Source organism: Pseudophryne corroboree, chromosome 2 (assembly GCF_028390025.1).
Source record: "Pseudophryne corroboree isolate aPseCor3 chromosome 2, aPseCor3.hap2, whole genome shotgun sequence".
Taxonomy (NCBI): Eukaryota; Metazoa; Chordata; class Amphibia; order Anura; family Myobatrachidae; genus Pseudophryne; species Pseudophryne corroboree.
Genome location: NC_086445.1, coordinates 595280898 through 595298428, shown reverse-complemented (window position 1 = coordinate 595298428; position 17531 = coordinate 595280898). Strand labels below are relative to the sequence as shown.

General features: G+C 48.0%; 1 protein-coding gene across 2 annotated transcripts in view; it reads right to left on the bottom strand.

Annotated features, from left to right (window-relative positions):
• The window catches only part of RCC1 (regulator of chromosome condensation 1), a 138890-nt gene that overhangs the window by 114757 nt on the left and 6602 nt on the right, over nucleotides 1-17531 (bottom strand). For both annotated transcript variants that reach the window (XM_063954634.1, XM_063954633.1), the window contains exon 2: nucleotides 12855-12950. In XM_063954634.1, the coding sequence (XP_063810704.1) occupies nucleotides 12855-12933 (79 nt within the window). In that variant the 5' untranslated portion in view covers nucleotides 12934-12950. The remainder of the gene's footprint in view (nucleotides 1-12854; nucleotides 12951-17531) is intronic.

Below are 17531 nucleotides of genomic sequence, written 5' to 3'. Positions count from 1 at the left end.
TCAGCGTAGGCATGACTTCCCCCGGAATGCCCTTTTCCTTTAGGATCCGGAATTCAACCGCCATGCCGTCAAACGCAGCCGCGGTAAGTCTTGAAACAGACAGGGCCCCTGCTGTAGCAGATCCTGTCTGAGCGGTAGAGGCCATGGGTCCTCTGATAACATTTCTTGAAGTTCCGGGTACCAAGCTCTTCTTGGCCAATCCGGAACCACGAGTATCGTTCTTACTCCTCGCCTTCTTATTATTCTCAGTACCTTTGGTATGAGAGGCAGAGGAGGGAACACATAAACCGACTGGTACACCCACGGTGTCACTAGAGCGTCCACAGCTATCGCCTGAGGGTCCCTTGACCTGGCGCAATATCTCTTTATCTTTTTGTTGAGGCGGGACGCCATCATGTCCACCTGTGGCCTTTCCCAACGGTTTACCAACAGGAGGAAGACTTCTGGATGAAGTCCCCACTCTCCCGGGTGTAGGTCGTGTCTGCTGAGGAAGTCTGCTTCCCAGTTGTCCACTCCCGGAATGAACACTGCTGACAGTGCTAGTACGTGATTTTCCGCCCATCGGAGAATCCTTGTGGCTTCTGCCATCGCCACCCTGCTTCTTGTGCCGCCCTGTCGGTTTACATGGGCGACTGCCGTGATGTTGTCCGATTGGATCAGAACCGGCTGGTTTTGAAGCAGGGGCCTTGCATGACTTAGGGCATTGTAAATGGCCCTCAGTTCCAGAATGTTTATGTGTAGGGACGACTCCTGACTTGACCAAAGTCCCTGGAAATTTCTTCCCTGTGTGACTGCGCCCCAGCCCCGAAGGCTGGCATCCGTGGTCACCAGGACCCAGTCCTGTATGCCGAATCTGCGGCCCTCTAGAAGACGAGCACTCTGCAGCCACCACAGTAGAGACACCCTGGTCCTTGGAGACAGGGTTATCAGTTGATGCATCTGAAGATGCGATCCCGACCACTTGTCCAAGAGGTCCCACTGGAAGGTCCTTGCATGGAACCTGCCGAATGGAATTGCTTCGTACGAAGCCACCATTTTTCCGAGGACTCGTGTGCAGTGATGCACCGATACCCGTTTTGGTTTTAGGAGGTCTCTGACTAGAGATGACAGCTCCTTGGCTTTCTCCTGCGGGAGAAACACTTTTTTCTGTTCTGTGTCCAGAATCATCCCCAGGAACAGTAAGCGTGTGGAAGGAACCAGTTGTGACTTTGGAATGTTTAGAATCCAGCCATGCTGTTGTAGCACTTCCCGAGATAGTGCTACTCCGACCAGTAACTGCTCCCTGGACCTCGCCTTTATTAGGAGATCGTCCAAGTACGGGATAATTAAAACTCCCTTTTTTCGAAGGAGTATCATCATTTCTGCCATTACCTTGGTAAACACCCTCGGTGCCGTGGACAGTCCAAACGGTAGTGTCTGGAATTGGTAATGGCAATCCTGTACCACAAATCTGAGGTACTCCTGGTGAGGAAGGTAAATTGGGACATGCAGGTAAGCATCCTTGATGTCCAGGGATACCATGTAATCCCCCTCGTCCAGGCTTTCAATAACCGCCCTGAGCGATTCCATCTTGAACTTGAATCTTTTTATGTATGTGTTCAAGGATTTCAAATTTAAAATGGGTCTCACCGAACCGTCCGGTTTCGGTACCACAAACAGTGTGGAATAGTAACCCCGTCCTTGTTGAAGTAGGGGTACTTTGACTATCACCTGCTGGGAATACAGCTTGTGAATTGCCGCTAGCACAGCCTCCCTGTCTGAAGGAGTAATCGGCAAGGCAGATTTTAGGAACCGGTGGGGTGGAGACGCCTCGAAATCCAGTTTGTACCCTTGAGATACTATTTGCAGGATCCAGGGATCCACCTGTGAGCGAGCCCACTGATCGCTGAAATTTTTGAGGCGCCCCCCCACCGTACCTGGCTCCGCCTGTGGAGCCCGACCGTCATGCGGCGGACTTGGAAGAAGCAGGGGAGGACTTTTGCTCCTGGGAACCTGCTGTTTGTTGCAGCCTTTTTCCCCTACCTCTGCCTCTGGACAGAAAGGACCCGCCTTTTCCACGCCTGTTTTTCTGAGTCCGAAAGGACTGTACCTGATAAAAACGGCGCCTTTTTAGGCTGTGAGGGAACATGGGGTAAAAATGCTGACTTCCCAGCAGTTGCTGTGGAAACTAGGTCCGAGAGACCATCCCCAAATAACTCCTCACCCTTATAAGGCAAAACTTCCATGTGCCTTTTTGAATCTGCATCCCCTGTCCACTGGCGAGTCCATAAGCCTCTCCTAGCAGAAATGGACAATGCACTTATTTCAGATGCCAGCCGGCAGATCTCCCTCTGTGCATCTCTCATGTATAAGACTGAGTCTTTTATATGCTCTATGGTTAGCAGAATAGTGTCCCTGTCTAGGGTGTCAATATTTTCTGACAGGGAATCTGACCACGCAGCGGCAGCACTGCACATCCATGCTGACGCAATAGCTGGTCTAAGTATAATGCCTGAGTGTGTATATACAGACTTCAGGATCGCCTCCTGCTTTCTATCAGCAGGTTCCTTGAGGGCGGCCGTATCCGGAGACGGTAGTGCCACCTTTTTAGACAAACGTGTGAGCGCTTTATCCACCCTAGGGGGTGTCTCCCAACGTGACCTATCCTCTGGCGGGAAAGGGAACGCCATTAGTAACTTTTTAGAGATTACCAATCTTTTATCAGGGAAAGCCCACGCTTCTTCACACACTTCATTTAATTCTTCTGATGGTGGAAAAACTACGGGTAGTTTTTTCTCCCCAAACATAATACCCTTTTTAGTGGTACCTGGGTTTATATCAGAAATTTGTAACACCTCTTTCATTGCTTCAATCATGCAACGAATGGCCTTAGTGGACATTAAACTAGACTCATCGTCGTCGACACTGGTGTCAGTATCCGTGTCGACATCCGCGTCTGCCACCTGAGGTAGCGGGCGTTTTAGAGCCCCCGATGGCCTTTGAGACGCCTGAACAGGCACGAGCTGAGAAGCCGGCTGTCCCGCATTTGGCATGTCGTCAAATTTTTTGTGTAAGGAGTCGACACGTGCACGCAATTCCTTCCATAAGTCCATCCACTCAGGTGTCTGCCCCGCAGGGGGTGACACCCCTTCTATAGGCATCTGCTCCGCCTCCACATCATTATCCTCATCAAACATGTCGACATAGCCGTACCGACACACCGCACACACACAGGGAATGCTCTGACAGAAGACAGGACCCCACAAAGCCCTTTGAGGAGACAGAGAGAGTATGCCAGCACACACCAGAGCGCTATATAAATCAGGGATTAACTAAATTATATCCCCTTATAGCTGCTATTTGTATATTGCGCCTAAATTTAGTGCCCCCCCTCTCTTTTTTACCCTTTTTTGTAGTGTAGACTGCAGGGGAGAGCCAGGGAGCTTCCTTCCAGCGGAGCGGTGAGGGAGAAATGGCGCCAGTGTGCTGAGGGAGATAGCTCCGCCCCTTTTTCAGCTGACTTTTCTCCCGCTTTTTTATGGATTCTGGTATGGGTATTTATCACATATATAGCCTCTGGGGCTATATATTGTGATATATTTGCCAGCCAAGGTGTATTTACTGCTTCTCAGGGCGCCCCCCCCCCCCCCCCCCAGCGCCCTGCACCCTCAGTGACCGGAGTGTGAAGTGTGTATGAGGAACAATGGCGCACAGCTGCAGTGCTGTGCGCTACCTTGGTGAAGACTGAAGTCTTCTGCCGCCAATTTTCCGGATTCTTCTGGCTTCTGGCTCTGTAAGGGGGCCGGCGGCGCGGCTCTGGGACCGAACACCAATGGCCGGTTCCATGCGGTCGATCCCTCTGGAGCTAATGGTGTCCAGTAGCCTAAGCCGTCCAAGCTACCACCAGTTAGGTAGGTTCGCTTCTTCTCCCCTTAGTCCCTCGCTGCAGTGAGTCTGTTGCCAGCAGATTTCACTGTAAAATAAAAAAACCTAAAATATACTTTCCATCTAGGAGCTCAGTAGAGCCCCTAGTGTGCATCCAGTTCAGCCGGGCACAGGATTCTAACTGAAGTCTGGAGGAGGGTCATAGTGGGAGGAGCCAGTGCACACCAGGTAGTCCTAAATCTTTCTTAGCTGTGCCCAGTCTCCTGCGGAGCCGCTATTCCCCATGGTCCTTACGAAGTCCCCAGCATCCACTAGGACGTCAGAGAAAACCTAATAAATACTTTTTCTAGTAAGCTCAGGAGAGCCCACTAGGAGCACCCAGCTCTGGCCGGGCACAGATTTTAACTGAGGTCTGGAGAAGGGGCATAGAGGGAGGAGCCAGTGCACACCAGATAGTACCTAATCTTTCTTTAGAGTGCCCAGTCTCCTGCGGAGCCCGGCTATTCCCCATGGTCCTTACGGAGTTCCCAGCATCCACTAGGACGTCAGAGAAATAAGATTTTAAACCTACCGGTAAATCTATTTCTCCTAGTCCGTAGAGGATGCTGGGGACTCCGTAAGGACCATGGGGTATAGACGGGCTCCGCAGGAGATAGGGCACCTTAAAAGAACTTTGACTATGGGTGTGCACTGGCTCCTCCCTCTATGCCCCTCCTCCAGACCTCCGTTAGAGAACTGTGCCCAGAGGAAATGGACAATACAAAGCAGGATTTAGCAATCCAAGGGCAAGATTCATACCAGCCCACACCAATCATACCATGTAACCTGGAACATACATAACCAGTTAACAGTATGAACAAACAACAGTAACGGTCCAAGACCGATGTCAACTGTAACATAACCCTTATGTAAGCAACAACTATACACAAGTCTTGCAGAGTTCCCGCACTGGGACGGGCGCCAAGCATCCTCTACGGACTAGGAGAAATAGATTTACCGGTAGGTTTAAAATCTTATTTTCTCTTACGTCCTAGAGGATGCTGGGGACTCCGTAAGGACCATGGGGTTTATACCAAAGCATCCAATCGGGCGGAAGAGTGCGTATGACTCTGCAGCACCGACTGAGCAAACGCTAGGTCCTCATCAGCCAGGGTATCAAACTTGTAGAATTTAGCAAAAGTGTTTGACCCCGACCAAGTCGCCGCTCGGCAAAGTTGTAAAGCCGAGACGCCTCGGGCAGCCGCCCAAGAAGAGCCCACCTTCCTAGTGGAATGGGCCTTAACCGAATTTGGTACCGGCAATCCAGCCGTAGAGTGAACCTGCTGAATTGTATTACAGATCCAGCGAGCAATAGTCTGCTTCGAAGCAGGAGCGCCAATCTTATTGGCCGCATACAGGACAAACAGAGCCTCTGTTTTCCTAATTGTAGCAGTCCTGGCTACATACATTTTTAAGGCCCCGACTACGTCTAGGGATCTGGAATCCTCCAGGTCACTTGTAGCCACAGGCACCACAATAGGTTGATTCATATGGAACGAAGAAACCACTTTAGGCAAAAATTGCGGACGTGTCCTCAATTCAGCTCGATCCACATGAAAAATCAAGTAGGGGCTCTTATATGACAAAGCCGCCAATTCTGACAGTCGCCTTGCTGATGCTAAGGCCAACAACATGACCACCTTCCAGGTAAGAAATTTCAACTCAACCTTGTTAAGCGGTTCAAACCAGTGTGATTTTAGGAACTGCAACACCACGTTCAGGTCCCATGGTGCCACTGGAGGCACAAAAGGGGGCTGGATGTGCAGCACTCTCTTTACAAACGTCTGGACTTCTGGAAGAGAAGCCAATTCCTTCTGAAAGAAAATCGAGAGGGCCGAAACCTGTACCTTAACAGAGCCTAATTTCAGGCCCATATCCACTCCTGTCTGTAGGAAGTGGAGAAGACGACCCAGATGAAAATCTTCCGTAGGTGCATTCTTGGTCTCACACCAAGACACATACTTTCGCCAGATAAGGTGATAATGTTTTACCGTCACCTCCTTCCTAGCCTTTATTAAAGTAGGGATAACCTCTTCCGGAATCCCCTTTTCCGCTAGGATTCGGCGTTCAACCGCCATGCCGTCAAACGTAACCGCGGTAAGTCTTGAAATACACAGGGCCCCTGTTGCAACAGGTCTTCCCTCAGAGGAAGAGGCCAGGCATCTCCTGTGAGCATCTCTTGTAGATCCGAGTACCAGGCCCTTCGAGGCCAGTCTGGGACAACGAGTATCGTCTGTACTCTTCTTCGTCTTAGGATCCTCAACACGTTTGTGATGAGAGGAAGAGGAGGAAACACGTAGACCGATTTGAACACCCACGGTGTTACCAGATCATCTACTGCTACTGCCTGAGGGTCCCGAGACCTGGCGCAATACCTCCGAAGTTTTTTGTTGAGGCGTGACGCCATCATGTCTATTTGGAGGAGTTCTCCAAAGACGTGTTATGTCTGCAAAGACTTCTTGATGAAGTCCCCACTCTCCTGGATGGAGATAGTGTCTGCTGAGGAAGTCTGCTTCCCAGTTGTCCACTCCCGGAATGAAAACAGCCGACAGAGCGCTTACATGATTTTCCGCCCAGCGAAGGATCCCTGTGGCTTCCGCCATCGCGACTCTGCTTCTAGTCCCGCCTTGGCGGTTCACATGAGCCACTGCTGTGACATTGTCTGATTGAATCAGAACCGGTAGGTTTCGAAGAAAACTCTCCGCTTGTCGAAGGCCGTTGTAAATGGCCCTGAGTTCCAACACATTGATGTGTAGACAGGACTCCTGGTCTGACCAAAGACCCTGAAATTTTTTTCCCTGTGTGACCGCTCCCCATCCTCGGAGGCTCGCGTCCATGGTAACCAGGATCCAATCCTGAATTCCGAACCTGCGACCCTCCAGGAGGTGAGCACTTTGCAACCACCACAGGAGGGACACTCTGGTCCCTGGGGACAGAGTTATTTTCCGATGTAAGTGCAGATGGGACCCGGACCACTTGTCCAGAAGGTCCCATTGAAAAGTCCTTGCATGGAACCTTCCGAAGGGAATGGCCTCGTAGGCCGCCACCATTTTCCCCAGAACTCGAGTGCATTGGTGAACTGACACCCTTTTCGGTTTTAGCAGGTCTGACCATGTTCTGGATGTCTTGGGCTCTCTCTATTGGGAGGAAGACCTTCATTTGTTCCGTATCCAGTATCATACCTAGGAACGGTAGTCGAGTTGTCGGAATCAACTGTGACTTCGGTAGATTTAGAATCCAACCGTGTTGCTGGAGCACTCTCAGAGAGAGCGCCACACTGCTCAACAATTTCTCCCTTGATCTTGCTTTTATCAGGAGATCGTCCAAGTATGGGATAATTGTGATTCCATGCTTGCGCAGGACCACCCTCATTTCCGCCATTATCTTGGTGAAAATCCTCGGGGCCGTGGAAAGTCCTAACGGCAACGTCTGAAATTGGTAATGACAATCCTGTACAGCGAATCTCAGGTATTCCTGATGGGGGGCATATATGGGGACATGAAGGTACGCATCCTTTATGTCCAGAGATACCATAAACTCCCCCTCCTCCATGTTGGCTATTATCGCTCCGAGTGATTCCATTTTGAATTTGAATCTTTTTATGTACAGGTTTAGGGATTTCAGATACAAAATAGGTCTGACCGAACCGTCCGGTTTCGGGACCACAAATAGGGTTGAGTAGTAACCTCTTCCCTGCTGGTGCAGGGGAACCCTGATTATCACTTGCTGTACACACAGCGTTTGAATTGCAGCTAACACTACATCCCTTTCCGATATGGAAGCTGGTAGGGCCGATTTGAAAAATCGGCGCGGGGGTACCTCGTCGAATTTTAGTTTGTACCCCTGGGAAACTATTTCCAACACCCAGGGATTCAGGTCTGATCTGACCCAGGGCTGACTGAAAAGTCGAAGACGTGCCCCCACCGGTGCGGACTCCCTCAGGGGAGCCCCAGCGTCATGCTGTGGGTTTTGGTGCAGCCGGGGAGGACTTTTGTTCCTGGGCACCTGCCGAAGCAGGTGCTCTTTTGCCTCTGCCATTACCTCTGACGAGGAAAGAGGATCCCCGACCTCTTTTGGACTTGTGCGACCGAAAGGACTGCATCTGATAGGGTGTTACTTTTTTTTGCTGTTGGGGAATATATGGCAAAAAAAAATTGATTTACCTGCTGTAGCTGTGGAAACCAGGTCCGTCAGCCCATCTCCAAACAATACATCACCCTTATAGGGTAGTACTTCCATATGTTTTTTGGAATCCGCATCACCCGTCCATTGGCGGAGTCCATAAGGATCTTCTCGCTGAGATAGACATGGCATTGGCCCTAGAAGCCAGCAATCCAATGTCCCTTTGAGCATCCCTCATAAATAAGACTGCGTCTTTTATATGGGCTAGAGTTAAGAATATAGTATCCTTATCCATATCATCAAATTGATCTGTCAGCTCATCTGTCCAAGCTGCAATTGCGCTACACACTCATGCCGACGCAATTGTGTGTCTTGGCACAGCCCCCGTATGAGAATAAATACACTTTAAGGTAGTTTCTTGCCTGCGATCTGCAGGGTCCTTAAGGGCCGCTGTGTCAGGAGACGGTAGCGCCACTTTCTTGGACAAGCGCGTCAGGGCCTTTTCCACAGTGGGGGATGATTCCCAAATCTCCCTGTCCTGCTTAGGGAAGGAGTATGCCATATAAATTCTTTTGGGGATCTGCGGTCTCTTTTCCGGAGTCTCCCAAGCTTTTCCAAAAAAATCATTAAATTCATGAGATGTGGGAAAATTAATAATCTGTTTCTTTTCCTTAAACATGTGTACCCTTGTGTCGGGGACCGAGGGTTCATCCTCAATATGCAACACATCCCTAATTGCCACAATCATACACTGAATGGTTTTAGTCACCCTAGGGTGCAATTTTACTTCGTCATAGTCGACACTGGAATCAGAATCCGTGTCGGTAGTAGTGTCTTGTGTTAAGGGACGCTTTTGAGACCCCGACGGGCCCTGTGAGTCGGTCCAATCCGAGGACTGACCCCCTGATGTCCCCCCTAATTCAGCCTTATCAAGCCTTTTATGTAAAGATGCCACACTTGCATTCAACATATGCCACATGTCCATCCAATCCGGAGTCGGCACAACCGACGGGGACACACCACTCATTTGCTCCACCGCCTCCTTGGAGAAGCCTTCCGCCTCAGACATGTCGACACACACGTACCGACACCCCACACACACAGGGATTAACCTATAAGGGGACAAAACTCCAACCAGGCCCTTAGAGACAAAGAGAGAGTATGCCAGCACTTAAAAACACTGGAATATATATATATATCCTTAATTCCCACTCACTGCGTTCCAAAGTGCCCCCCTCCTCTTTTTTCCAGCCTGTGAAGGTTCAGCAGGGGAGAGATCAGGGAGCCAGCTTTTCCTCGTGCAGTTTCTATGGAGAAAATGGCGCTGGTTAGTGCTGAGGATCAAGCCCCGCCCACCCGACGGCGGGCTTCGGTCCCAGTAAGCTTATATAAAAAATGGCGGGGTATTTGTGGATTTACTGTGCCACAGCCTAATCCTGCTTATATTGCCACAAAATGAGGAATATTGCTGCTCAGGGCGCCCCCCCCTGCGCCCTGCACCCTTCAGTGCCTGCTTGTGTGAGAGTACTGGGAGCAATGGCGCGCAGCTTACCGCTGCGCGCTTACCTCATGAAGATCTGATGTCTTCTTGCCTTCTCATACTCACCTGGCTTCTATCTTCGGCATCTGTGAGGAGGACGGCGGCGCGGCTCCGGGACGAACCCCAGGTGAGACCTGTGTTCAGACTCCCTCTGAAGCTAATTGTGTCCAGTAGCCTTAGAAACAGTGCCCAACTTGACAAGCCAGCTCTGTTTCTCTCTCCTCAGGTCCACGATGCAGGGAACCTGTTGCCAACAGGACTCCCTGAAAATAAAAAACCTAACAAAATTCTTTAAAACAGAAAACTCTGGAGAGCTCTCTGCATTGTACCCTTTCTCCTCTGGGCACAAGATCTAACTGAGGTCTGGAGGAGGGGCATAGAGGGAGGAGCCAGTGCACACCCATAGTCAAAGTTCTTTTTAGGTGCCCTATCTCCTGTGGAGCCCGTGTATACCCCATGGTCCTTACGGAGTCCCCAGCATCCTCTAAGACGCAAGAGAAAAAAGGGGAAGAATGGTATAACTTATTCGGTGCTACTGTTTGGAGGATGCTTCCTGTAAAATTTCTTCGCAAACCTCTTTGTATGAAGGATTTGAATCCACAATCACCCAGAAGAGATCATAAAGGGATGTACTTGAACAGGCCTGTTCTGTACCAGAGCCAGGACCAGTGTCAACGCATTGAACACTGCCCCCAATTCCAGAATGTTTATCGGGAGGAGAGATTACTCCTTGGTCCACCGACCTTGGAGAGAGTGTTGCTCCAGCACCACGCCCCAACCCCTCAAACTGGCGTCCGTAGTCAGTAGGACCCAGTTTGGGATCCAGAAGGGATGGCCCCTGCTCAACTGTTGGTAAAGGATCGTCATCACGGCCATGACCTTGGTGAATATCCGAGGTGCCGTGGCCAAACCAGAAGGCAGGGCCTGAAATCCAAAAACTAACCAGGCACAACACTGCTTAGCTTCCAACATCAGATGAGATTGGACATATCCAGTATGATGCGGCTGTAGATGATTTTTGCTGTTTCTGTTAGAGAGCTTCTAACTACTGGTACATAAATGAATAAGTTTCAAAATAGAATGCATCAAGAGAACGGTGTTGGTAGTATAAAACTACCTACAGCACCTGATATTCCCAGGTGGTCTCACATCTAAGAACAAACCAGGCCTAAGATCAGGTGATATTGGGCATATACAGTGTGGTGTGGCTGTAGATGAGCTTAGTGGTTTCTGTTAGTTCTTCTACTTCTAACTACTCGTACATAAATGAATAAGGGGACGATTTATTAAACCTGGTGAAATGATAATTTGCATGGTGATAAAGTACCAGCCAACATTGTATATTCATATGAGAATACTATTTCCGTATTGCTGGTTTTATGCATGTTTATGCCCTTCTCTGGATTTTTGGAGGTCGTGATGTGTTTGGGGAGGTGCTGGATAGAGTGCAAGAAAAAATGATAAAGTAAATAAAAAGCTTTGTGGCTGCTGAGCACCCCCTTGTCACTATGCACCTGCTTCCTGCAGGTACCAACTTAAAACTGAATGCCCTAGCCTGGAGGAAAGGATATAGGGGAAAGGAGCCAAGCATTCTAGTATACGCTGAAAGCTTAAACGGTTTTGTGCCTGACTCATTCACCACCTACAATCCGATGTTCCCTGTGGAACCTATGAACCCTGACGAAGAAATCATGATTTTTTTTCACACCCTGAACAGCAGTGATAGAATGTGTAAGGGGGATCTAAATTAGTCTTGGTTATTTGCCACAGGCAATTGATCCCCCCAGGGCTATTCAATTAACCCCTATGCCGGGACTTACGGGGGATTTTGTTTTGGGTTCCCGAAACGATATCCCAGATAAGTGCCCTTTTTTTGCGGCCGCGATAATGTATAGTTCTGGTAATTTATCCCTGTGCCTGTGTTTTTGAACGTAAAAACACAAAAGGGGCGTAATTTAATTACCTCAAAAAACACTAATCTCACGTTTTCAGTGCAAATTTTTTTTGTTACGTTTACATAGATTGTATAAATCATGCTGCAGCAATGCACTACAAAGATTGATAGACATACCGTATATACTCGAGTATAAGTCGACCTGAATATAAGCCGAGATACCTAATTTTACCACAAAAAACTGGGAAAAATTACTGACTCGAGTATAAGCCTAGGGTGGGAAATGTACGGTGCCAGGGGTTTTCATGCTCAGGGTGTCATGCTCGTTGCCAGGGGTTTCATGCGGTAGGTGTTATGCTTGTTGCCAGGGGGTAATGCTTGTTGCTAGGGTTGTGCCCCCAGTGCCACATATACCCCCAGTAACAGATATCCCCCCACAGTGCCAGATAAAAACATGCTGCCGTTGCTTTGCCCCCAGTAGTTATGCCCCTTCTTTGCCCCCAGTAGTTGTGCCCCCTCTTTCATTGCCCCCAGTAGTTATGCCCTCTCTTTCTTTGCCCCCAGTAGTTGTGCCCCCTTTCATTGCCCCCAGTAGTTGTGCCCCCTTTCATTGCCCCCAGTAGTTATGCCTCCTTCTTTCTTTGCCCCCTGTTGCAGTGCCCCCTTCTTTCTTTGCCCCCTGTTGCAGTGCCCCCTTCTTTCTTTGCCCCCTGTTGCAGTGCCCCCTTCTTTCTTTGCCCCCTGTTGCAGTGCCCCCGTCGCCGCTTACAAACACACAAACACACACAAAAACAATACTTACCACTGCCCCGCTCCTGCTTCCCGACCGCTTCTTCTGCTGCTGCGCTGCTCCGCTCCGTCTGTCCGCCCGCTCCGTCTAGCCGGCGCTCCGTCCAGCCGCCGCTCCGTCCGGCCGCCCGCTCCCCGGCACCCGATCATCTCTATGGGAGAGACGTCATGACGTCTCTCCCATAGCAACGCGCACAGACACTAGAGGTCAATAATGACCTCTAGTGTCTGTCCTGGAGCCGGCTGCAGCGGACGCCCACACAGCCCACGGCGTCTGCTGCAGCCATTGACTCGAGTATAAGCCGAGGGGGGCTTTTTCAGCACAGAAAAATGTGCTGAAAAAGTCGGCTTATACTCGAGTATATACGGTACTTTAAGTTGCAGAAAAAGGTTCACCTATTAAGATTGAACAATTTTATCATTAGAAATGATTAACATTTTTATTTAAAATGTTTGATAAATTTAGTCTTACAACTTTGCTGGACTGAAAGGGGTTCCGTGACAAAAAAAAATTTCTAAAAAGTTTATGGACATATATAACCTAAACGTAGTAGTTACCCAAATCAAGACATATACTGTATGATAGCTATCCCCATCCAAACTTACGTTTAGATTTCTTGATCTCTGGTGTCCCATTATTTTCTTGAGCTGGAACACTCCTCTTCAAGGTTTGCTTTCCTTTCATGTTAGAGACAAGTCTTCCTATGGAAACAAAAGCATAAATATTCTTGTTACTTATAAACAGGGAATAACAACATGCAAATCCAAGAGCATCTCACAAGTTTAGCTTATGCTCAACTATTAGTACGGGCATACACAAAACAGAAACCTATAGCTGAATTCAATCTGCAAAAGACATGTTTCCAACATGTATTGGAAGCCTCAGACCTTCTACAGAGGACAATTGTAAGTTTTGGCCATAGCAACTAATCAACTGCTAGTATTCATTTCACAGGAAGTATTACATAAATGATTGAATTCCCTGAGAACCGAACCCTACCGAACATCACGTACCGAGCCTGGCTCAGGATTTCCCGCCAAACAATGAAAACCAGAACGAGGCAAAACTTTGTCATCCCGCTGTCGGATTATCACAGGGTTTTGGATTCGATATAAGGAGCTGCGCGTTGCTGCCATTTTCACTCCAGTCCTGGAGAGTTTAGCGAGAGGACGGGTCTCCTCACTGTCTGTGCGGGAAAGTGGTGTGGCGCGTGGGGTGGCAACCTGCTGTGTCATTCCAGTGCTGTCTTGTGCTGCATCAGTCCAGTCACAGTGGTGGTGTCCTGTACTGCCATAAGTCCAGTGCTGCTATATAAATCCAGTCCAGTGGTGCTGTGCTGCATCAATCCAGTGGTGGTGTCCTCTGCTGCCATAAGTCCAGGTGTGCAGCCGTATAAGTCCAGTCCAGGGGTGCTGTATATTATTTACTCCAAATAAAGGGGTTATTAATAATTAATCCAAAATAATTTTTACAGGGTTTGCCCTGTTTGGTGTAGAGGTATGCTCTCCTGTGCCGCATATTGTTATACAACTCCAGAAAAATAATGGAGAACAAAAATTTGGAGGATAATATAGGGAAAGCTCAAGAACCTCCTCCTCCTACTGCTGCTGTTGTGAGTTCATCGTCATCCCAGAGGGGAAGTCGGAAGACCACTAGTACTACTTCAACTAAGCAATTAATTGTCCAACAGTCCTTTGTGAGGAAGATGAAATATGACAGCAGTAATCATGTTGCAAAGCGGATAATTGAGACCTTGACAGCTATATTGGTGTTAGACGTGTGTCCGGTATCCGCCATTAGTGCAGTGGGATTTAGACAATAGATGGAGGTATAGTGTCTCCCGGCACCAAATCCCATCTAGATTACACTTCACTAGGAAAGCGATACCCGGACTGTACAGGGACATTAACAAGTGTCCTCAGTATCCTGAAAAATGCAGTTGTACCCACTGTCCACGGACATGAGGACAAGTGGGGCAGGGCAAACTAAGGACTACATGACTGACAGCCCACTGGGTAGAAGTATTGACTCCCGCAGCAACAACAGCAGCGGCACCAGTAGCAGCATCTCACAAACACCAACTCGTTCCAAGGCAGGCTACACTGTGTATCACCGGTTTCCATAAGAGGCACACAGCTGACAACCTCTTACGGAAACTGAGGGACATCATCGCACAAGGAATTACCTTACTTAGACTCTCCTGGGGATTTGTGATATAGGACGCCACCAATATTGTGCGTGCATTACATCTGGGCAAACTCCAGCACGTCCTAGGTTTTGCACATGCAATTAATTTGGTGCTGCTGAATTTATTTTTAAAATGACAGGGGCGTGCAGGAGATGCCGTCGGTGACCCGAAAAATTGCGGGCCACTTTCGACATTCAGCCACTGCGTGCCACTCCTAGATTGGCCAAGTGTTTGTGCCGCTTAGCTTAGTCACCCAGCAACCTTGGTGCACCTCTTTTTTTTTCTTTGCATCATGTGCTGTTGGGCATGGGTTGTTGGGTCGACCCAACTTAGGTCGACGTTAGTTTTTGGTGTAGTTTTCTCCGTAACGTGACGGGGAACCCCAATTAGTGCTCCATGTCCCCTTGCATGGCTTGCCATGCTCCACTACCGCAAAAAATGAAATAAAAAAAATAAAAATGAAAAGCTCATGTCGGCTTTTTGACCTGTCGAGCTAGTACATGTCGACCTAATGACTGTCGACCTAATCCGATCTAAGACCATTTCCCGTACTGTTTGGGGACTAGTTTGTAAAAGTGCCATCCTGTCTGACACTGCAGTGCCACTCCTAGATGGGCCAGGTGTTTCTGCCGCACACTTGTGTCATCCAGCTATCTCTGTGCAACCTTTTGGCCTAAAAACAATATTGTGAGATGTTCAGAATAGACTGGAAATGAGTGTTATTGAGGTTAATAATACTGTAGGATCAAAATTACCCCCAAATTTTGCAATTTTAGCCATTTTGTTTTTTTTCAAAAATCATCCAGATCCAAAACAAAAACGCGAAAGGGTGGTTTTAGCAAAACCAAATACAGATCCAAAATGCGAGCAGGGATCCAGATCCAAAACACAAAGTGCCCGCAACACATCTCTAATGATAACTGAATACCTCCTACAGCCAATATGAACTCAAGAGTGGTTCAACATCAACACGTGTTGAATTCAGTCGAGAGGATGTCACAGTGTCTGAATAGCACAACTCGCCCCTGGGTAAATTGCTTTCAGTTTTTTTATTTTCCCTTGTTTGAAGTTAAGAGATTGCTACGTTAGAGGAGTCATTTCCAAAAACTGTTTTGCATATAAATGTTGCCCTAAGCAATAATATTTACACAGTCAGACACTGCTTACATGTTTATCAGTCCTGCTTTATTAGTTTCTTCTCCATTGTAAAAATAGGATTTTGGTACTTACCAGGTAAATACTTTTCTTTGAATCCATAGGGGGCACTGGAGTACTCTTGGGATATGGACGGGCGCAGCCGAACAAAGGCACTGAATATTTAAATTTAGGACTCTCCACCCCTCCATATCCCCGAGTACCTCAGTGTACGACCTCAGTGTTTTTTACTGAGCGAACAGGAACTATATAGAGAGGTTGACAATGGAGAATTCCTATAACATAACGGACAACAACAAAGTTGACCCATAACTTTACTGTCAACTAAACAGTTGACACCATAACCGACAGAACTTTATAATTTGAACCAATCGGTGAAAATGTGTTACCATAAGCTCCTCTGAGCTTAATACCAACTAGGTAAAACGTGTTACCCTAAGCTCCTTTGAGCTTAAAACAACCCAGGTAAAACTGCTCTGGGTGGGCGTCCAGTGCCCCCTATGGATTCAAAGAAAAGGATTTACCTGGTAAGTACCAAAATCCTATTTTCTTTTTCATCCACTAGGGGTCACTGGAGTACTCTTGGGACGTACCAAAGCTTCCCTCGTGGGCGGGAGAGCTGTTTGATACTTGTAACAGTAGGCAGCCAAAGCTAGATGGTGATGCCGCCACCATTCATAACGTGTAAACGTGCACAAACGTGGTGCACTGAAGGCTATGTAGCCGCGTCGTAGACGCTCCACGACCCGCTGGGTCTGACATTCCTACAGAACCTGTGGGATGAGCTATTACTGACGTAGGCGATTGTAACTTAGCCTTAAAGTAAGCCTGACTTGTAGTCATTATTATCCAACTGGATAATGTCTGCTGAGAAACTGGCTAACTCCAGTTGGCAGCATCATCGAGAACAAACAACGTATCCGTATCACGTACTGTAGACGTTCGGGACATATATAAACGCGTAATGCGTGTACCACATTCAGAATTCTAGAATGTGCTGTCCACACAGGAACCACTATTGGTATATTGATGTGAAGAATACGAAAGCGGAATTCATCCGAAGATCTGCTTTGTCATGAGAAAACTCAAATACGGTGGCTTGGAATACAAGGCACCCAAATATGAAAACAAAACCCTTGCCGAAGCCAAGGCTAGAAGAAAAATGTTTTCCAAAGTGAGAAACTTAATCCCCATTTGTTGTAAGGGTTCAAAATATGAAAACTGTAAGAAATCTGAACCCAACCTCAAGTCACCTGGCGCTGTAGGTGGGATAAATGGAGTCTGAACTTTGATGACACCTTGTAGAAAGGTGTGTACAGACGCAATAGAGTCAAACGTCTTTGAAATAAGTTTACCACACAGATACCTGCACCCTCAGTGCAGATAAACGCAGTTTTCCATCCCACCCCGTTTAACAGAATACGGGTAACTTGAAGGATGATGTCGGAAACTTCCGAGCTTTATCACCTATGTAAGCACACGAAATTTTGTAATAATGAGCTGCCTTAAGCGGCTTACTAGCTCGTAACATGGTTGGTATAACCAATACTGTAATGCCCTATTTCTTAAGAGGGAGGTCTGAACCCTCACCCCGTCAACCGCAGCTGCGGTACATAGGTAATAGGTACATAGGTAACTATGGGTAACAGAACGTTCCCTGTTGTAACAGGTTGGACGTATTATGAGCGGGCCAAGATCGTGTGCAAGTATTCCTTGGAGATTCGAGAAGCAAGCTCTCCGAAACCCATGAGATATCACTAGTATGACTGTGACAACTGTCTTATGATCCGTTTTGGCAACGGAGAGAGCAGCGGAAAAATGGTGGAGCCAGATACACGATGCTGAATGACCACATGAATGTGAGAGACTCCACCGCCACTGCCCTTGTTACACATACTGAGCTTTTGTAATTGTGGCGAGATGCCATCATGTATACATG